This window comes from Gekko japonicus, unplaced genomic scaffold (assembly GCF_001447785.1).
Source record: "Gekko japonicus isolate JY-2015 unplaced genomic scaffold, Gekko_japonicus_V1.1 scaffold636, whole genome shotgun sequence".
NCBI classification, from domain to species: Eukaryota; Metazoa; Chordata; class Lepidosauria; order Squamata; family Gekkonidae; genus Gekko; species Gekko japonicus.
Genome location: NW_015171523.1, coordinates 290,307 through 312,828, shown reverse-complemented (window position 1 = coordinate 312,828; position 22,522 = coordinate 290,307). Strand labels below are relative to the sequence as shown.

The 22,522-nt window shown below is 41.0% G+C and overlaps 1 protein-coding gene across 10 annotated transcripts; it reads left to right on the top strand.

Annotated features, from left to right (window-relative positions):
• Positions 1-194: 194 nt before the first annotated feature.
• On the top strand, positions 195-22,349 carry MLF1 (myeloid leukemia factor 1). 10 transcript variants are annotated; one of them, XM_015419481.1, is made up of 10 exons: positions 195-339; positions 5,192-5,345; positions 10,575-10,619; positions 10,736-10,771; positions 11,453-11,497; positions 14,473-14,559; positions 16,487-16,615; positions 18,208-18,367; positions 18,575-18,707; positions 20,205-22,349. In XM_015419481.1, the coding sequence occupies exons 1-10, from the start codon at positions 293-295 to the stop codon at positions 20,314-20,316; spliced, it is 948 nt and encodes a 315-aa protein (XP_015274967.1). In that variant the 5' UTR covers positions 195-292; the 3' UTR covers positions 20,317-22,349. The 10 variants fall into 10 exon arrangements, with proteins under 10 accessions (XP_015274967.1, XP_015274965.1, XP_015274969.1 ...); XM_015419479.1 differs by having other exon boundaries at positions 14,470-14,559; XM_015419483.1 differs by lacking the exon at positions 10,736-10,771 and having other exon boundaries at positions 20,205-22,348.
• The last annotated feature ends 173 nt before the right edge of the window (positions 22,350-22,522 follow it).

Genomic DNA, 22,522 nt, shown 5'->3' with positions numbered 1-22,522 from the left:
TCCGCAGGAAGCCCACTCTCCCCCGCCCCCCTCCGCGCCACAGAACTCGGCCTTGCTTGGGCCCCCGTTTCCATGGCAGCAGCACCGCCTCTTTGTTGCTCGCCGCCGCCATGTTGGGTCCCCGCCAGGGCCAATGAGAAAGCAGAGGCGCAGATTCCGAGGCGGTTAAGGGGGCGGGGCGGGGAAGGCGAGGCTCGCTTCTAAGAGCCCGCGGGAGGGGGGCCTCCGACGGAAAGATCGGGAGCGGAGCCCGCGCTGAGGCAGAAGAAGCGCTTTCAAGAGCAGCACAGCCATGTTCGGGGGGCTTTCCAGGGTCTTCGAGGACGACCCCTTCTTTCGGTGAGTGAGGTCCCCTGAGGCCCACGGGGCTTGGGGGCGGGCGCGCGCCGCCACTGCGGGAAGGACGGCTCTCCTCTGCCCGTGGGACCCCCCGGGCGGTCCCCCGCCCCCCCCCCCCCCCCCCCCTTCGGGTGTCTTGAGGATGGGAAGGTTGCGGTGGGATATGGCGTGCTGTGGACTTCCCGGCTGTCTCGTTCACGAATTAGCGACGGCTTCCTGGGATAGGCTTTGCCTGCTTGCCTGGCCCCCGGGAGTGTTTGCCTCGCCTTTCTGTCGGCGTGCCCAAGGCGGCTGACGGCCCTCAACAAGCCCCGCTCCCTTGCAGAAACTGCGCCATTGGCCCTCCTCCTTGTGCAGAATGGCTGGTGTTTGGTTCACGGTTCCCCGGATACCGGGATTCCTGACGCCAGCTCGCCTAGTACAGAGAGCTGGTGCCGTTCCCACGTTCGGCCCTCTCCCGGGGGGCGGGGAGTGGCATCTTGTCCTGCTTGGACTTGCTTCCAGGATGCGGCTGGCTGGCGTCCGTGGCCATAAACTGGTCAAAGTATGAGTCCAGTGGCACCTTTAAGACCAACGACCAAGTTGGTCTTAAAAGTGCCGCTGGACTCCTACTTTGTTAGACTTCTTCAGGCCAACACGGCTCCCCGCCTCAGTCTGTGTTCATAAATGGTTAGTTTTCACAACTTTTGCAACAGCGTCTTTGAAGAGAATCTCAGTTCTTTTAAAAATGCAGTTATTAGTTACAGGTCTTGATGCACGCAATGTTTGAGAAACCAGCATATAATCCGATTGACTGATGTCTTTTCACTCCTCTGGACATATTAGGGGTTGGTGAGAAGTGATAACTGCAAGTTTATTGTTGGGGAAACATTTTTATGGAAGATGCTTTGCTGTTTAAAAAAGGTGCCACTTAAGTGGTTTGTTCATTTTAAAAGCTGGTAAATAAAACCAGAAAACATTTGGTTAATTTAGCAGTCTTCTTCAAAGTAGACCAGAATAGGAGGAATTGTATTCTGACTTGAAATGTGTATGAGGCCCAGAATGCTTCAGTACTTCATCTGTGCATCAGATTGGATTCCTGTGCTTTACATGTCAAATATTGTATCTGATATTTTATATCTTACTATTTCCTACACAGTTCTTTTTTTCTTTTTTAACAAAAAGGATTGCTCCTACTTTGTAAAAACTTGAAAGCCTATGATTTTCTGTACACCTACTTGGGATTAGCCCCAGTGATCTTGATGCCATTATCTTCTAATTAGGTATGCCTGGAGGTAGACTTGAAAGTAGGTCTCAGTCACTTATGTCCTTGTGTTAAGGTTTAACAACATTCAGGATAGGAACTCAGGAAGTTTGTGTCATTATTCAAAGGTCTGTAGGGAGCCAGCGGCCTACCAAATCTCTCTGATTTTTAGAAAGATCTTTTATTTTAGATGATTATAACCTACTATGGTAGGTTAAAATTCTATTCTTGGGCTCCATCATCAACCAAAAGGGGGACTGCAACCAAGAAATCAGGAGGAGGTTGTGGGGGGGGGGGAGCAGCCATGAAGGTGCTAGAAAATATTCTTAAGGATGTGTCACTGGTGACTGAGAACAAGTTAATTCATCCTATGCTATTCCCCATTACTATGTATGGGTGTGAAAGTTGGACAATGAAGAAAGTTGATTCCTTTGAAGAGAATTTCATGGGTACCATGGGCCACCAAGAAACAAATAAGTGAGTTCTAGATCAAAGCAACCCTGAACTCTTCCTAGACGGTGAAATGACTAAAATGAGACTATTGTTCTTTGGTCATGTTATGAGAGGACAAGAGTCACTGGAAATGACAGTAATGCTAGGGAAAATTGAAGGCAGCAGGAAAAGAGGAAGGCTTAAAATGAGATGGATTGACTCTATAAAGGCAGCCATGGGCCTCAGTTTGCAAGACCTGATCAAGGCTGTTAATGATAGAAAGCTTTGGAGGTCATCACTCCACAGGGTCACCAGAAGTCAGATGTACTTAATATACACACAACCTGCTACAGAATGTCATACTAGTGAAGGCCCATTATTTCAGACTGCAACATTTCTGTAATGTTTTTGTGTTGATGTTTGTGAACAACCCTAAGGGATACCTTTGGCACTTGGATGCAGTTGTTTAACCAAGGGCAGCTTATTACAAAGATTTATTTAGCTTTCATGTGGGTATATATGCTATTGCTTACTCATCATTGTAATCAGACTTGATTGTGCAGCTCAGACTGAGCTGACTTCAGAAGGGCTGGTTGGCTCTTAGCAGCTATATGCTCTAGTTTGTTTTTTTAACTCCCACAACGTGGTCACACCCAGTCCTACCTCTTGTCTATCTCTTTAAATTTAAATTGTATGTTGTTCCAAATCCTTTGAAGCTAAAGTGGAAGCAGCTGATGATTTTGACACTGTGCTTTTCTAGTGCAATTAGTCAGGCTTCCGATTTCTATGTTGGCTTTATAGTCAACTTCTACTTTACTGAATTTCAGTGGCTCTGATCCAAAACTTGCATGTACAAACAGGTTCGTTTTTTTTTTTTTTACAGTCAGTCTTGCATTTATGCAGAAGTTAAAAGGAAACCTGCTTGTTTCTTGGGAGGGTATGTGTGTAGATTTGATGGAGTTAAAATGGAATTTTGCACATCCTACCTCAAGAGATTATGTAGTCATATTTCTGGATTGGGGGCAGTGTTCAGTGATGGCTCTGATTCTCATGCCACACCAGTAAACTCTGGTTTCTTTAGCTTTCTTCAAGTTTTAGTCATAGTTATGCTTTAAAAATGCATAGCAAGCATCACTTTGACAGATGTTTGCAGTCTTAATTGTCCAAGCTGGAACTGAAAAATTGCATTGGAGACAGGTGTGGCATCTAGAAAACAGAACTGCAGACATACGAGGGCACTGGTGAACAAAATCCATATTGCTATATATGACGTTATAAAAACATTAATGGAAGCAGAAAGTTCCAGCAGTGCACAACAATGAATTGTTTTATTGCTACAAAAGTGGATTTTTTATTATAGCATATTACATGTTTATATTATGCATATATCCTGTGCACTGTGTCTGTTCAGAAGGTATGTAATGTCCCTGAAAGAGTTCCCAATAATGGATCCCATTGCCAAGTGCAACAGAAATATATAACATATATCCTGTGCACTGTGTCTGTTCAGAAGGTATGTAATGTCCCTGAAAGAGTTCCCAATAATGGATCCCATTGCCAAGTGCAACAGAAATATGCAACATATATCCTGTGCACTGTAGCTGTTCAGAAGGTATGTAATGTCCCTGAAAGAGTTCCCAATAATGGATCCCATTGCCAAGTGCAACAGAAATATATAACAGAATTCCAGCCCCCCCCCCCCCCGCGTTCGTATGACACCAATTCCCCCCCCCAGTTGTAATAGAGCCAATAGTTAGTGCTGGCCACATCTCTTACAAAAAAGTCAGCCTGTGTTTTAGAAGGATTATAATATTAAAGTTAATGAGTTGGCTATAACAAGGGCAGTGTTTTATACATGTTCATTAGAGCATTCTATAACAGCTGTAGCTGGCAGAAATTCTGGAGGTATTGTTCAACTGCAGACTGATCACATCCTGCCATCCCAAATAGTCACATGCAAAAATCTGTAAGGATCCTGCAGTTTTCTTGATGTCTCAGTGGCTGACAGTTGTCCTGTTCAGGAGCTGTTTGGAGTCCAGCCTGTCCCTTTACTTTGCAGGGTGCATTGCAGCAAGTGGACATGGCAGACTGGATCGTGCAAATGGGTAGGGCTATCTCGGGGCAGGATTAACTTCTAAAACAGTGTACTAATAGGAAAGCTTCCGTTGCCTCACAAGGATAGATCTTGAACTGGCAAGCCAGAAATACTGTCTGTGATAAAATTGGCTTTATAAATGTGTCTGTCCAAGCAGCTGCTCTTGGAAAGCTCTAGTTGATCTCAGCCAAAGATTTACTTGGTCCCGCCAAGTTTTTTTTTTCCTGAATAGCTCAGACAGGTGCAGAAGCAGTTTTCCTCCTGCAAAAAGCAACCCTGTGATTTTAGTTTGCCAAGAAGTAGTAGCCTGTGTTATATTGCAGTGCTCTCAAATTCTTCATACACTTTTCAGCTACACTGATGCCTTGTACAAAACCAGCTGTTCTGATAAAGCTTTTATGTAAAATATTAAAGCTGCAGATCAGTTTTAAAAGGAATCCACATAAAGAGGAGAAAAAACTCTGATGTGTAATGTTTTAGCTGCTTTCCCCCTGTTATAATGGCATATATTCATCTGCAACGTACATTTTTTTCAGTCACTTCCAAAATGTGCAACAGAATATGTGTGAGTGAATTTAAAGAATGACTAGCATGCTGTGAGAAGTAATATAATTGAAGGCTCCTGGGGACTCTTGAGTTCCTTCCAGCTGGCTTTCCAGGAGGGGAAGTAATTCTGCTGTGCGTCTACATTGGGAGTAATTGAATGATCCTGTTGCATCCAATGTGGAGATGTGCCAGAATTACCTGACCTTAGTGGAGGTTATACACGACATCTCTGTGTGAGTTAAACTGCATTCCTAAGCACATTTACTAGAGAGTAAGTCCCACTGAACGCAGTTGGGTTTGCTTTTGAGTATAAGTACTGTCTCTTTGGGCATGTGTGAAATGTGCACCAGTTTTAATTTACAGAAAAAAGAAAGAAAAGTGTGACTCAGCTAACAAAAGGTATGAGAAACAATGCACTCTTTATTCCACAACAGTAGCTATTGTTAATTTTTACACCTCAAAGCTTGCCTGTTTTCTAAACCCACAGATGTGAACCTTGATTGATTCCCTCCTGTGCTCTTTCATATCTTCTCCAGGGATTCTTTTGCTGCACATCATGAGCATATGCATCGTATCTTTTCTGAACCTTTTGGCCCAAGTCCATATTTTGCTATTAAAGATGGTGGTGAAAGAACTCTAGATCAAAGAGGGCGTCCTGATTCTCAGGTTGCTTTGAGGGACAATCACAAGGTATGTCTTTATATTGTCTTGCAGATTAACTAATGTATATTTTGGGTTCGTTCTTCACCACTCTGCTACTAACTTGCTGCCTAGGCAAGTAAGTCTGTTCACTTCTCACTGACCAAAAAAGGAGAGAAAAACACAATGCATTGGTCAGATGATAATACCTGAGATCCTGCTAACCAGCAGAAATAAACTGAAAATGTGGCTCGATATGTCTTTGATGCATGTGCATATTAGCGTTTTCCCCCATCTCACTTAGGCATGTGTTTTGATAATCTGTGACGGTATAGATGTGGGGGTTAAACCAGTCTTCTGTCAACAGAGTAAGTTTGCAAAAGCAGTTTTTTAACTATCTTCTTCCAACATCCCGAGAAAACATTGCTTGGGACTGGGAATCCTTCAAAACAGCATGTCATGCAGCAATTGGGTATTGCAATAGAAGGGATAATGAACCAAATCAGTCCATGTGACAGCAAGGAGATCAGCACTGGATAATGTTCCCTTCTTGGTACACTACTCCACACCACAAGGCGTATTGTTCTGGAGGGTCTGCCAGTACTCATAATTGGCTTTTGGGGGTACAGTGGAGGAAAGAGAATGCTTGGTTGTGAAGATTGTTTACACTAACTGTTCACAGAAGTCTTGGGTCCAAGAATAAAATTAGTTGGAGGGGCTGTTCTTTTTGCACATATGGTTGCTGTAAAGCTGGCTAGCTCTGTACTTGATCATATTATTGGTTCTTGAATATACACCCCAGCAATTAGTGCATTAGTTTTGCCAGAAAATATAAAAGCGAAAGGGGAGAGTCCAAAACCGGAAGTTGGCTAAAATGTTGGCAGAATCTCTGCGCCCCCTGCTAGAACAGATGACTAACGTCAAGGAACAGCTGTCTACAATGACTAAATGTATCACCACACAGCAAGCACAAGTGAATGAGACCCTTAAAATTATAGAGCAAACAGCTGAGAAGGTGAAAGAAGTTGACGCCACTACTCAAAAGGTGAAGAAAAAGGTCCAAAAAATGGAAAAGAAGCAAGTCTTCACAGAAGAACAACTTTTACAGCTGCAAATGGAGAAGGCAAACTTGGTTCTCCGATTCCAGGGTGTCCCAGAATCTAAAGGAGAGAACCTAAAGCAAATGCTGAGCAAAGCACTAGCCCCGGTGACAGATTTGACGGTGGAGTACTTGATGAGCGAAATGGATGTGGCCTATAGGTCATATTCCGGATATATAAAAAAGAATAATCTGCCTGGGGAAATAGTAATGAGATTCTCAAAGAGACATGTGAGGGGATACTATCCTGAGAGCGCCGACGGGGACAACCTTGAAAATCGGGGACAGCACCATCAGGATCCTTAAAGACATCCCATCTGAAATAAGACAAAGGAGAAGGAAATACAAAGATTTAATCCTTTTTCTTCAAACAAACACAATCAGCTATCAGTGGCTGTATCTAGAGGGTGTAACCTTCAAACTTCAAGATAAAAAGGAAAAGATTGACTCTGTTTCCAAAGCACAGGACTTTTTGAAAATCCAGTTGGGTGAGCAAGAGAAAGGCGATAAAGAGGACAGTAAGTCCAGTGGCGAGCTGGACTCGGGGTCTTCTGGAGAGGACTCTCTGTCAGAGAAGGGAGCAGCGGCTCCTAAAAATCCTTATAAATTACAAAGAAGACAGGATAAGAAGAAATGAAGGCTGAAGGACTCTGTATTGTCCCTTTGAAAAGGGTTGATTGTAACGAGATGCTCTGGGGTTTTTCTTTTCAACAGTTAATTTAAGATTTAAAAGTTGTAATAGCATACCTGACTAAGTTCAAAAAATTGTTAGCGAGTTTAGAACTGACTTTGTACTTAAGAGATTTTGAGGATCTCCTCTCTTGGGATTTTAGATAGTAGTGGGTTTTCTTTTCTTTATCCCTAATTGTAGTTCCCTTTCCTCATTTTCGTTGTAGATTTGTAGTCTTTAGAAAAATGTAATAAAAAAAAAAACCCTTTGGGGGGCCAAAAAAAAAAGTTTTGCCAGCAAATAGTTTTCCGCAGTAGCCTAGAACTAATCTGATACTTTTACTTAAGCATTACTGTTAAACATATCTAAAATGGAAAGACATAGTGACTGCCTCCAAACATTACCAAAATGGAGATTAAATGGCTGTTTGTCTAGGACTGGCCTGAACACAGCTTGCTGCCCTGCTTGTGCCCTCTCCCTCATGCTTCTGTTTGTGCACGGAGCTTGATTCAAAACTACCTGGTGCGGTCAAGCTCTAATTTGCCAAGCTTTCCAAAGGCAGGCACCTCACTGAACTGGGTCAGGCTGGGAAATTTGGAATCAAGCTCTGCATAGGAATGGAGGAATGAGGGGAATGCGCAAGTGCAGGAGCAAGTGGTGTTTGTGTCCATCACTGGCAAATCTTCGTTGAATCTGTTTGCTTCTAGAGTTATGGCCCTTCTGCAGGACAGTTAACATTATGTTTTTCTTTTTAAATGAACATATTTTCAGGTGAAATCTGACATTAACATGGAGGAAACACCTACTTCAAAATACGTGTTAACAGCTAATGCTCCTGTTGGACTAGGTCATAAGTAACGTATTTCAACTCTAGGGCAAACTACAAAATGATAATGATCTAGATTATTCTGCAGCAGGCAGTTAAATGTTCTAACCCACACACTTACGGAGAGACAGGAACAATATCTCTCAAACCCGCTACTGCACACTTGGTCCTGTGCCAGCAGGACATTGCTGAGCATTAATACTCCATTCTGGTTGTGTTCAGGGATGACTCTTCAAGCATGTAGCTGAATTTCTCTTGGGACTTCAAAATGTTACAGCAAAGTCGCTGGTGGGAGAGCTAAATGAGCCTCTCAGCCCCTGGGATGAGTAGAGAATGTACAAGGAAGGCAAAGGATGGGTGTAAGAAGAGGAGGGAGGGACTGCAAGGGAATAGAAAGAGAGAAATAGAAGATGAGTCATGAGATGGGAAAAGGGGCACAGGTAGTGGGTTACAAGTAGGCAGAGTTGTTTTGCTTGTCCTTACAACAGCTAAACTTGCAGTCGTACCATAAGAAGTATTGTGTTTTTACTGTGTATGTATAAAATGCTAGTTCCAGTGAAATGCATTTCCATGTGATAACTTAGTATAACGATACCTTTCATGCATGCAGGCAATTCATATTTACACCCAGATACTCCAGTAGTTTTTTCAAGAGCAGTTGGCCAAATTTTGATAGTCGCTGGTGTTTATAGCACCATCTATTTATATATGTGTACTCATATAATTTCTTCACTGTGGGTTTATAAATCAAACCATTCTGTATATGGTGATAGATTTACTCTGAACTTCTTTGCAATGACCTTTGAAACTGCTGATATGGGAGAGATGATTTGGTTTATTGCCAAGGTTCTATGAATATTTTAGAGAATATGTATGTATTCCATTGCAAACTCTACATTAATCTCTTGCTTTTTACATAAAATTGAGTGTTTGCGTACAGACTAGCTGCACTGCTTATTTTAATTTTTGGGACCTACAGTTTATTTCAGCCTTTTGAAACTTAGTTACTGAAATTTATATGTTGAGTAGGAACAGATTTGTTGGTTTTAATCAGCACCTCTCCATCTGAACTAGCTAATCTTGACGGCAGATAAATAGAATTGAGTGTGTGGAGAAGTAGGAGTTGTGCGAAGTACAACACTTGGTACCTTAAATATAGAGGGCAGTGTTTTTTGATACACTAAAATGTATGCAATCGTTTACTGAATTAACTGTATATGACCATTTGGGGGGGGCAAACTACATGTGACACCTGCAGCCATGTTTCTTTATACTTGTGCCTTGCTCACACACAAAAGCACAGATAGTCTATCATCAAAATCTATCATCATCTGAATCCTCCTCCCTCTAATTAGCTTTCCATAGTCCTTCACTCCAGGCACTTTTCTCTGTTGCTTTTATTTATTATTACATTTTAAAAGAGGTAGCCATGTTACTCTGTTGTAAAAGAATAAAGCAAAAGGCACTTTAAAGATTATCGTTATTTCAGTATGAGTTTTCATGGGTCACAGGTCTCCTCTTCAAGTATGTGAAGGGGAGATCATATCTGGGTATTCTTCTTATGGGGAAGGTTAATGCAGGAGGGGGAACTTGAAACTACTTCTCTCTGAGTAGGTGGTGTTTACCGTGTTTATCCTACTTCATCTCTTTGCTTATCTATTTAAAACTCTGACCTCTGTCATCATCCATTATGCTAGTTTTGTTGGTTTATGACAGGATACACACCTAATCTTTCAACCTCAACTCCTCCATTTCACCTTGCACAGAGAATGTACACCTGAAAGATTCATGATGGAATTAACACCAAACCTCTCTCTTAGCTCCCCACCACCACCCTGTAATATTCCCTATAAGAAGAATTCCCAGTATGTATATATGTATTTATTTACTGGATTTATAACCCGCCCCCACCACTGCATAGTAGCGCTCAGGGTGGGTAACAACAATAAATCAGGTGAAAATTAGGCATGATCTTCCCTAAATTAGGTATGATCTCCCCTTCACATGGGGGTCGCGAAGAGTCGGACTCGACTGTGTGACTGAACAACAACCCCTTCACAACTCTGAAGAAGTGAGCTGTGACTCTCAAAAGCTGATATTGAAATAATAATAATAATACTTTTGATTTATTGATCGCTCTTTCCCACACACCTGCGGGCTCAGAGCGATTTACAGTTACTCTTTGACAATGGGACTAACAATATTCGTGGGGGATGGGGAAGACAACATACAGCATTTTTAATTACGCACACATTGCAGCTAGCCGGGGCTTCATCTGCGGGCTGGATCAGTCGTGTTCCGACGGCATGTATTCTTGTCGGCTGGCTGATGACGTCAGGGCTTCTTAATGTTATTAAGGTGCCACCAGATTTTTGTTTTACTTTTCTATGTGCCGAAGTGTTGGAGCTGCCTGGGGCAGAGTGCAGGTAATGGTCTGTGGGGAGGCAAGAGTTCAGTTCTACTCATCCTTTTTGACTTTAAAGCTCACGTTGCATGCGAGCAAAGTAGATATGTAAACAGTAAAGATGGCTGCTGCCATCATATTTAATTAGAACCTCGCTGTTGTTTATTCTGTGCTTTGCTTAAGCACAAGAAGAGACATTTTCAGACTTCATCTACCAAATAGCACTCCTTAGCCCACTGAAATAGTGCAGCCATTTATATAAGCTGATATTTTTCTTTCAGGCGATGAACTGCTCCCTTTTGCCCTTTGGCAGTTTTGGTGGCATGGTCAGTATACTATGGAAACACAATCTCTAACTTCTGGTGATATGGGCATGCCCTCTTTCTAAGTGCATTGTATTATTTGCGCAACAATTTTACATGGATTGATGCTTCTCTTTCAGGCAACAAGTTTTCCACTTATGCCTTTTTGCACCATGGTCAGTATGCTAAAGAAACACAAATCTCTAACTTCTGGTGATACAGTGTAGTGATCTCTCTCTCTTCAAAGGCCTGTCCTTATGCACTTTATTTTGTTGTGGGGTTACTTGCTCTCAGGTGTACCTGCTTTCTCTTCCTGGTATTATGGGCTTGGTTCTAAAGAGAGACTATATATTTTTCTTAAACATTGAATGTATGCCATTAAACCCATGGTGCTTTTCATTCAACCCAAATACATTTCTCTCAGTTTCCTCAAAAAGAGAGGGGGAGGGTAAGAACCATAAAAACCATAAAATTACTGTTCTCAGAAAAATTACCACTTAGAAACATTGTTGTAAAGTTTTTATGTGAGAGGGTGATTGTAAGTTTTCACCACTGTGCACAGCTGTACTTACAAAAGCAAGAGAACAATTAGGCCTCATTTCAGTGGAACACATGTCTGCATACCAATTTAACAAAAGCTTGCACCTCTTGACTAAAGTAATGATCTTGCATGAAATACTGGAAGTGAGCTGGATCGCAGGTAAGGCATGGATTATGCATCCTTATTATGCAAATAGATCATAAACAGTGGATTTCATGAGAGACTACAGTCTGGATGGACCTGTCCTGTATGCATTCAGTCTATAGCCCATAGTTCTAATGCAGCACTTTATGTGTACCAGTATTTTCTTTTTCAGGCCATGGATTTGCCTTTTATGCCTTTTGGCTGTTTTGGTGGCATGGTTAGTATACCAAATGCACAAAGACTTCTAATTTTTAATGATATGGGCTTGTTGTCTTCTTTTTCTAACTAAAACTAAACTTTTTGCAGTATGCTTTGTAAAATGTGTGTGTTTGTGTTCCTCAAATATTCATGTTTCATCTTGTGAAGCTATTTTTGAAAGACCTATTAAAATTAACCTCTGTGTAGTCCTTGTAACCATCTTCTTTTTCTTTCATATATTATTTCTCTTAGCTATAATAATACGGTCACGTGGTCTGTGTGACTACGTTCTTGTATTCCTCTGTTCTGTCCTATCACTCAACTATGTATGTTGACTCTTCTGTTCCAAATGAGAGCTTCTATAGCGTAGGTTTCTTTTACAGCAATTCCCTTGACTAAAGGGATTGCTTGTGTATATTCCAAAGTGGTGTGCTATTCAAGGTTGGGACTGTAGCAGTCGGGTACCTGGCAAAGCTTGGGATCTGTTATGCTAGTGACATGGGTTCCTTTCCTTTGCCCTTTCTGTTAATAAAATACAATATCCACCTATGATTTTCTCAGTTTATATAAGAAATTCTTGCATACCTTTGTGGTCTTCTGAAGGGCTACTCATGAGAGAAACTTTTCTAATTATAAAAATGGTGTTGTTGCTTAATGTTTATATGCTTGAGGTGTTCTCTTTCCCAGCTCTCAAACTACGATACTGGTTACTGGGGAAATGTATATTTATTGACTTTTCCTGGTTTGGCTTTTCCACTCCAGCTATTTTCTCCTACAGTTCATTGCTCTTTCCAAGTGCTACATGGAGCATTATCATAATTGCTGTGAGCCCCTCTTGGATAGTAGTTCTGACATTATCCAAAACCAAGACAGCTCCTCATTTGCTTCGTCGCCTCATCTCATGGGAATATCTTGCTTTTAAAAATTACAAGCAACTTCTTCTGCAGCAGTGTCCTGGTCTGTGAATTTCTTAAAAAGCAAAACTATTATATAGTAAAGGTGCTGGTTTACCTCCTTTCCTTTCCAGCTTAATGTGGCTGTAGTCTCTTTTGTTGCACTAGACTGCACATTTGGCCTTTTTCCCTTCAAAAGGATGAATATCAGTAAACTATTTTTTCCTCGACTGTCTGCTTCGTGTAATCTAGCTATTGCACTGTGCTCCTTCATCTGGGATTTGGGCTATTTCCACATGGATATTTCCCTCCAACTTAGCTTCCTTATCGCAGTGCTGTTTTCAAGTGCATCTGCACTTCATCCTCTATTCATCCTGCTTCTATTTCCCCCCCCCCTTTCCTATAATGTTTCCCAAACCTGGTTGAGTATGATCTTTTTGGAAACATTGTAATTAAAGCACTTCTGGACACTTTGTGGATGGGAAGGTGTGAATTTTTGCAGGTCCTGTGTATCATCAGTGCTATTTTTCTTGCCTCAGCCTCCATTTCCACACACACCCTCCACCAGAGGGCTTTTTAAAAATTGGGAATTGCTAGATTGCTATAGCATTACAACTGTAGCATATAACTATTACCATTATCACAGCTTGCAACAAAAAGGGCTAGAGACTTTCGTTTAGAAAGATAGCCCAGCCATATCCCCACTGCCTTTGCTTCTGAGCCTCTTACAAGGCCAGTGCCAGGGGCTGCATGTGCCCACTTGGCTCTCCCAAAGTCTCATAAGACCGTAGGGGGAGTCCTTCCTTCCCTTCCCTTGGTCACAACCAGCAGGGGTGGCTGAGTCAGGGCCTTAAGGGCCTGTACAGTATCACTGCCCTTTGTGTCAATCATCATCATGGCAGGGTACCAGATGTCTTCTGGGTAAGGCCAGGGGTGGCTCCGGTGATAAGGATGGGCCCGATTCTGGGCATTATGGCTTGAGGTGATTGTCTGAACTGATAAACCATTGCAGCTGTTGCTCTGTAGAATTTGCTGCGTTGACAAAGCAGGAGTGCTGAGCAGACAGTGAAAGAGCAGGATAGTGCACAATAAAGTATACTTAGTGTTCTGTACTATAGTTAGTGCAAATCAGGGTTTGGTGGGGTATCTGAATTGAGTCCTGTGTGCTTTCTATAAAAGCTCTTGCATGTTTCTGCAGACATTCCCTCTGTGTCTTGTTGGTAATCCATCAGTTGGAATGCATGTGACAAATGGTGTCTATGTAAACGGAAGCCTTGGTAACTAAGAAGCCATAATAGACATTGGAGCCAAATCAACAGTCTGTCATACAAGCTTGCTTATTGTACTCCCTCACCAGACCACAATTCTGTATCCTCTTCCACAGCAAGTGAAATGTTATTCCTAAATTACAAATAATAAATCACACAAGGGAATCTGAATCATGTCCGCTTTCATCAGCCTATGAATTGCTGACCTAGACCTATCTGTTAGATTAATCCATAGTTAAAGGAAGCAACTTTTGAGAGCATTTAACTGTAACCTAAACCCGTGGTATCAAAGGAAGGACTGAATTTTGTTCCTTTAGCTCAAAAATAATGCATAAAAATCACAACAGATGGCAGAAGCTAAGTTAGAAGTCTTAATTTCCTGTAACATTCAGTGGGTAGGCATGTTCATTGATCACTTTCCCATTACAAAGCAGACTGGCTTTTGATTCTGTTATTTATAGGATAGTAACTTGTAGCTACAGTGGTTGGACAATATATCCTAAAAAGCCATATATGAAGGTAGTTCATGTTTTGATCAAGTTCACCTGTTAGTGGACAAATCCCTTTCTTATTTCTGCAGATGCAGTTTGACAACATGTTACACCATCCTCTCCAGAAGACTCAAGTTCAGCATTATAAAAATTAAAAACAACAAAATGGCCAAAAGTAACACTGTTTTATTTTTTTAAAGAGCAAAACAACCCTGTTCATACAACTTTTTTGTTGCTGTACCTCTTCATCACTATACTGATGCTTTATGAGCATATAATGAGAACTTTGAGATGAATGTTCATTGCTTCTCTCTAACCATCCTTTGTCATCTTTTCTAGCAGAACATGGATTTTAGGGATCCCTTTTCTGCAATGGACAGAATGATGTCCAATATGAGAAACAGTATGATGGGACTGCAAAGAAATTTCGTAAGTTACTGTTTGCTTTAATGTTAAACTAAGACAGGCTTGCTTTAATGTCAGCACTGTAAGAGACACTGGTGTTAATCAGTGGAGGGATGGGGAGAAGAACGTATTAGAGGCTGTATAACAGCAGTTGCTGAAAGGTAACTGCCAGGACAGTACAGCAACTTTTTCAGCAGTTCTTCTTTGGACAAAATATAATCTAATGTACATATTGTTCATATTGTATTTAAAAAACCTACTAATTATTATTTATATATTTAATTACTGTCATTTATACCTTGCCTTTCTCCCCAGTGGGGGCCCAGTGTGGCTTACTTTCTCCTGTCCTCCTTTTTATGCTCACAACAACCCTGTGAAGTAGGTGAGGCTGAGACAGTGTGACTGGCCCAAAGTTACCCCAGCAAGCTTCCATAGCAGAATTGAACCTGGGTCTCCCAGATTTTAGTCTAGCACTATAAAAACTATGCCACACTGGCTTCCATATTATTAATGTTTCTTTTATGTGCGTGTTTATGAAAGGAAGGGGTTTTATGTTAGGTTTTTTAAGAGCTGTAGTGTTTTAAAGAGCATAACTGCTGCTGGTGTTATTTTCACAAACTTGCATTCATCCTATGGATTTTTCTCTCTCCTTGGTTGTAATTTCCACTACTGAATGTGTGCAGAAGCCCCTGACCAATACAGCCATGCAAATAATATTTGTGGATTTAAATTAACTTTTTTTTACGGTCCCACCTACCCACTAGTAACTTACAGTCGCTTGTGGTCTACAAGGAAGAGGTGATTACCTGTAGTAAAGCTTCCCTGATCTGACTCGTGATTTGGAGTCAATTTGTACTTGATTCAGCCAGGGATTGTGGTCGTTCACAAGCTTGTTCGATCGTACAATAAACTCAGTTCTGCATTTTGTTATTTGAATGAGGACTTTTGCAGTACTTAGTCCTTCTGAACACTGCCATCTCCTTTTAATTAGCCTCTACGAGGATATCATCTACATTGTCTCCAGACAGTTTTCCCACAAGGAAGAGGAAAGAGGACAGGTTCAACTTAGAATACATATTGGTGCGCCATGCCTTGAACATCTGGCTACCACAGCCATTGCACAGGAGAAAAACCTTAGCTCATCCATCCCCCTCCTGTCTGTCTGACTAGTGGTCTGAGATGCAGGAATCCATTGGCATGCTGTTGTCATACTGAGGTTCTCTGAGTGCCTGAGACCTGGGGCCTGTTGTTGCCTTCTGGGCTGCTTTAGTTGGCCATGATCTACATGCACTGCCTGTGGGTAACTGTCTGTTAGTTGGGCATTCTCTTCTCTTATTGGAGTTGTGCAAACCTCTCTTGGTATTTCCCTCTTGGTGCCTGTGCTGAGGGGTATGGAGCTTTGACTCTTTTTCGGTCTGTAGTAACTGGCTGCAGTACTTCATCTTGTAATAATATTAATTCATCAGTCAAGAAGCAGCCTTTGGTGGGACTTGTATGTAGGCTGGCTGTGCCCCCAATTATATTGGCTACACCATCTGTGTGCCTCTAGGGGGCAAGGGAGAATTGTTCCGGTTTTCCTGTCAGCCAGTGACACTTGGCAGGAATCACTGTGGCTCTGGCGCCATTTCCCACCCAAATTTCCCTCCTCCTCTACTCCATGCCAGTGCTCAGCCTCTTAATGGAGGGGTTGTTCTCTTGGTCCCCATGTTCCCTGCCACCCTAATATGTCCTCCCTACCTCAGAGTGGCAGGAGTCTTCATGATAAGTCCAGTGCTCCTTTGTGAACACTTTGGTGGACTGGAGCTTGAGTTAGCCACAGAGCATTCTTGTAGGATTATTTACTGTCTTTATCTAGAAGAACTGTGCAGAGCATTAAATAATGGCTTTAATTGTGTGCTCCAGTCTTAGTGTTGACTGTTTTAAATAACTGATGTATTATATTTAATCTTAGGAGAAAGTGTCACTTGATCCAAATGCACACTCATTCACTTCTTCCTCTGTGATGACGTATTCCAAGAAGGGTGATGAACCACCAAAGGTTTTCCAGGCTTCTGCTCAGATGCGCATGGCACCAGGAGGGGTAAGTTTTATTCCCATTTCTTCAAAAACACTCTCTCTCACACTCTCTCTCTCTCTCTCTCTCTCTCTCTCTCTCTCTCTCTCTCTCTCTCTCTCTCTTAACATATAAGAAATGTTAGGATAAAATTCACAAAAATGTGACTCCTAGGTTTAAAAATAAAAGGAAAGAGTAATATATGGCCCTGACCTAGATAGCCCAGATGAGCCTAACATTGTCAGATCTCAGAAGCTAAGCAAGGTTGGCCCTGGCTAGTATTTGGATGGGAGACCACCAAGGAATACCACGGTTGCTATGCAGAGGCAGGCAATGGCAAACCATCTCTGACTGTCTGTTGCCTTTGAAAGCCCTACAAGGTTACCATAAGTGAGCTGTGACTTGACAGCAAAAAAAAAAGAAAAGAAAAGTGGTGTGTGTGGGGTAAATTATTTTGGTTTTGGCATTTCCTCCCCAAAACAAACTTTGAATGAAGGGAAACGAGTATAAACATACAGGGAAAGTAAGCTTCTTCAAGTGTAATATTGGTACTGGCTGTTAATACATCCTTATGAGAAGTATTTCACCTACATTTGCTGCCTCGTGCATTTGTAAGTCAAATAAATGTTAAATACTGACAAGCAAGTTAGTAAAATACGAATGCAAAACTATTATTATATACCAAATAACGTGCAGTAGCTCAGATAAATGTCTTGAATCATCTGTTCAGGCCAAGTGCTTGACTTTTAATTGCTTACATAATGCTTAAGGTGCCCTTTTATTGGCTTCCTCACAGCTGTTGCATCTAATTTTGCTAAGAACTTTGAATTTGAACCCTGAAGTTAAGTTCATGAAAGATTATATATACACTGAAGAAGACTGTTGAAAATAAACCGCAGCAGATCACTTCAGAGCTCAAGCCAGCTCTTGGTTATCAAGAAAACTTCTAATAATATATCTATGAGCACGTCGATAAGTCATAGCCAAGATTTTGAAGTTGGTTAGCATGACATACTAATGGTTGGTGTCACTTTCATGTTGCAAATACTGGCACACACTTATCTCTGTAGCTGAAAGGTCCATTCACAGGTTATATTTAGATTATGCCTTGGTGATTTTTGAAACCATTCTACCAGAGCAATACAAAGACCTTGAGATGTTAGGAACCATTCCTACCGTTCTGTACAAATCTAAGACAGGCATGTTGTGGCCACTATTCAGGAAAGTAATCACACATACAAGAAAACTGTGCAGAAAACTAGGCCTTAATTTGTGGGACTTTGATTTGCTTTGGGGCTGCAGAAGTTTTCATTGCTGAAGAGACGTGCTACTGCTTAAATGGAATAGCTGCTTGTCTCTTCAAGCAGTGAGAACGGCTGCAGCAGAAATGGTAAGTGAATGCCCAAGTGCATGCATAGTTTTTGTCTGCACTCTGATCTCCCGGGGTTTTTTACACTAGTTTTTCTTAATACCCTCTCCCTCAAATTCCATCTCCCGGTTTACGATCAAAGCACTTATGTGGAATGGGCATGCTGTTTCCATAATCTTGCCAAATTTGATTGAAATGCAAAAAAGCTGCCTGGAAATACTGTAACTCAGTGGAGCTTTATAAAATGCAGATCAAAGAAACCAGGAGAGCATTCAAAGATTCTGAAAGTGGACTGGAAAAAATGGCTATTGGCCACCACATTCAAGATCGCGGTCATGTTGTTCAGAAGGCAAAGAACATTAAAACTGGTGATGAAGAATTAAATCAAGACTTTATCAATTTAGATGAAGGTAAGAAACCTTCTCGCTGACATCCTGTAGTTTTATATGTATTATTTTAAAATGATTACATACATTGTTGGTGTGTCACAAAGGCTCGAATGTGTTAATGCTGTATATTCCAAATAATTTTATAACAGGATGTAGCAGATTTAAATGTTTCCTGCATTGATTGTATCCCGTAGACGCCCTCTAACAAAAACTTCACTTGTTGCATAGTTGAAGCGCATGCATTTGATGAAGAATGGCAGAAGGAGATTGTGCGGTTCAAGCCCTCTGCAACAAGAAACAATATAGATAATCCAAGACATAGAAGTATCCATCATGTAAGCAGGGAAGGTGGAGCACGAAGGTACGAATCATTAGTATCCTTCCTATATTGTTTGCTTCATTTTCCAGGGGGAGGGGCAATCCCAATCAGTTCTACTCAGAAATAAGTCCCACTTTATTCATTGGGGCTTACTCCTAGGAAAGCATTCTTAACACCGCAGCTTTGGTCTGCAATGTGCTTTAAGATATTGGTGAGCCATTAAGTTTCTCGAAGAAGGAACTGGTCGTGCCTGTTGTGGTAGCTAAAACCTGGTCTATTTTCCATACACTTTTTTATATGGAGGCTGCATTTGGAGGCCTGTGAAGTTCAGCCTTGATCCCGATTTTGTGAACCATTGAAGTGTCACACTAGGGTCTGTGTTCAAATCACTACTCAGCCATGAAACCAGCATCTCAACAGCTAAACTCACCTCCCAGGGTTGTTGTGTGGACACAGGAAGGGGGGAGAACCTTATATGCTGCCCTGAGCTCCCCGGAGGAAAGGCAGCATAAAAATCTACAACTATATAGATCTCATACTGAAGCTGGATAACTAAGAGTGGTTTCTGAGAAGGAAAGGAAGCCTTCATGGAAATCCGATCGCCCTAATGTCACCTGTACCATCAATTAATGTGTGCAAGAAACAGTATGAGAGCACAGACTAATCCCAGTAGCTTAGCTGAATTTCAGGTGTGTTGGCCTGATGATGTGGATGAGCTGTTGCTTGGCCTATCTTGGTATAGGTCAGCTTGCCAAGGAGGTGGATTAAGATGTGTGTAGGTTTGGCTGGAGACGGTGGAGATCCATGGCCAGAGAATGTAGTGATGGCCACAAGCATAGATGGCTTTAAAGGGGGATTAGACAGATTGATGGACAGGTCCATCAGTGCCTCCTAGAAAGGACATTCAGAGTCAGTAAACCTCTGAAACCCAGTATTGGGAAGGCATTGGCCTCTATTTCTTGTTGTTAGCCCTTCATAGTAACTGCTTAGCCACTGTGTGAGACAGGGTGCTGGACTAGATGGACCATTGGTCTGATCCAGCATGGCTCTTCTTATGTTATCTCGAAAGTGATTGTTTGAGCCATAGTTGTAAGACTAATTTCTGAGCAGTATGTCAATGTTCTTAAAACTGATGAGGTGGGAGAAGTGAAATACAGCGTAACTGGAACCCCCAGTTACAGTCTATGTGTAGCCTTGGCTTGCAACTGTTTTGAAGACATTTGCAAGTAGCCTTAAGTCCAGTGGCACACCATACCTGATGAAGCCTGCACGCACATGGAAACTTATACCCTGAATTAAACTTTGTTGGTTTTAAAAGTGCCACCGGACTCAAACTTTGTTCTGTTGCTTCATACCAACACGGCTGCCCTCCTGAATCTATCGCCAAGTAATCTTGTTTGTCTAAGTAGGGTTGTTACAGTGATTCCTTCCCCTTTGAAATAACAAGCTGTTAAGAAAAAGCAAGGAATCTTTGTACATTAAAAAACAAAAAAACCTTAGCATACACCTGGAACTTAGCATACTCTAACATTGTTTCAGGGAGAAGACTCTTCCAAGAACAGCCATCGAGGGGCCCAGGAAGCCTAACTCTTCGATTGAGAAGCTGAATATTAAGGGATCGCAACTTCCTCTCAGAAGCAGCAAAAAATAAGCTGCTGCATTGTTTTTCATACTTATCTTGCAGTTTTAGGGAGGACACAATGATTCTGGATCAATGAATAAGACCAAGCTCTCTGTTTTTAGCAGTAGTGAATTTTGCTCCTTGACTGCTGAATGTTCCTGAACACTCCCATCTGGTTGGTAACATTTGGTTTCAAGCAGTAAAAGGAAAACATTGATACTGAAAAGCACTTTGAGGTATTTTTTTAGTAAGAAGTAGACTACTAAAGCGCCTATTTCCATTAACACCAAGCACTGCAGCAAGTACAAAATGGAATATTATTACAGCTACCTGTGCAACTCTTCAAAGGAGTACAGTTAATAAACAGCTGTTTGTAAATCAAGTATAACTGGTGTCATTTTGTTGAAGAGCGAATAAGTCACCAAATGTAGAGCACTATAAAAATTGTTTGAAGTTTAAAGCAATACTTAACTGCACAGCATATATAACAGCATGTACTGTTAGACCGTCGTTCTTGATGAGTCTTGCATGAAAGAGACATTGAATAATTATGTCACCATTCTATCTTTTCTTCGTATCTTTTAATAGGACCACTATCTTCTAAACTGGTTGCTCTTCTTCCTTGGAAGATGATCCTCTACTACAGCTCTGCCATACTTGCTAAGGTTAAGCAAGATATGTCTAGCCCCCCCCCCTTTATAGCCATCATTTACATTGATGGGTAGGGTGGTGTATGTAATCTCACGTTAAGCTAATGAACACCTTGAAATATCATGTCATCTCACTTCAAAATAAGTCACTTCCATGTGTTATGGAGTAGTAATTAGACATATTGGACTTTTCACTTATTTTGAATAGAAAAGCCATTGACTAGAAAAGATGGACTTAATCCAGTTTCTGTGGTACATCGGATGACAGTTCAAAGTGAGCAACGTAGGTATTGCCTAAATAGATCTAATAATTTTAGCAAATAAAGTTCCATGTGGGTAAAAACAAGAAAAATACTTGGTATCTAGATTATAGCATTTAAGGCAACACATAATTCTTCTCAAACCTGGCTGTAGCTGTGTATTGGATCCTTTTTGTCTTTGAACCATATTTATTTGAATAATCTCAGCACGCCCTGTTTAGATTTGAGGCATGTCCAACTATTTTACTGGAATAGATTTTTTTTCTCATTTTAATAAGGCTTCTTTCCACTACCTAATTGTTTTATTTTCATATGAATTAATCTTTAACTAACTTTTGTAGAATTCTTGATTGGAAAACATATTTATGTTATTTTAAAGCACTGGAGTAAATCAATGACTGCTTGATTCCAGGAGTATGAATAGGAATTCAAGGAAAGTGGCCAGTGAATCTCATTTTACTTATTTCAGCCTTTATAAAGTGTAGTAAAAATCCACAAAACTGCTGAAGGTGGTTGTGGAATGCTTATATTATTTTAAAATGTATTTTAAGATTGCTTTTAGCACCCTCTACACACATACACACACTTTTGTTTCTCTCTGTCTTTGTAAACTTGTTTTCCAGTTACTCTTTCATTATGATTTGACCCTATTGATGCTTGTTTTCTTTTTCTCTCTCTACTAGTTGTAATCTGTGGGTTGTATGTTTTGCAGTGCTTCAGAAAGTTACAGGGGTGGGATTTCCCCCCCTCTTTTTTACAGAGCTTCAGGAATGTATTTCTTTTTTTGTACAAACACTGTTCACTTTTTGGCCTTTCATAGAGAAGATGCAGATTTGCTGAATATGCATATTCACTGTGAAATATTACTTCCTCTTGTGGTCGCTATCGTAAATTTTTAACAAAAGGTCCTACTCAATATGCATTTGTCTGTGAAATGCAGCAATTAGGTCAGTGAGTTACTGAACAAATATGCTTGTCACTTTAAATATTAAGTTCCTATAGAAATTTCTGTTGTTTGAAGATCTATGTCTTAGACTTCACAAACAGAATATATAGCACATAAAGAAATGACACAAATTAATGGCCTCCGTATAAAATCTCTCTCAGAGCCTCTTTTATTGACTTTTTCAAAATTGATTGGAACAAAATTCTGTATTTGCATAGTCTTGATACTGAATAAGATGTTATGCTACTCATTATTAGAGTTGACAATGTTACATATTTAAAAATTCTGCAATGTAATGGAGAATTTATGAATAACACTGTCTTTTTTGTTAATAAACAGCCATTCAACAATATTGTGCCCGTGTTTCATGCTATCTTGAA

Coding starts and splice junctions, on each gene's coding strand:
- MLF1 (XM_015419479.1), top strand. CDS start 293: ATGTTCGGGGGGCTTTCCAGGGTCTTCGAGGACGACCCCTTCTTTCG. Junction 340..5,191: donor GAGGACGACCCCTTCTTTCG/GTGAGTGAGGTC, acceptor TATCTTCTCCAG/GGATTCTTTTGCTGCACATC. Junction 16,616..18,207: donor TGCGCATGGCACCAGGAGGG/GTAAGTTTTATT, acceptor TATAAAATGCAG/ATCAAAGAAACCAGGAGAGC.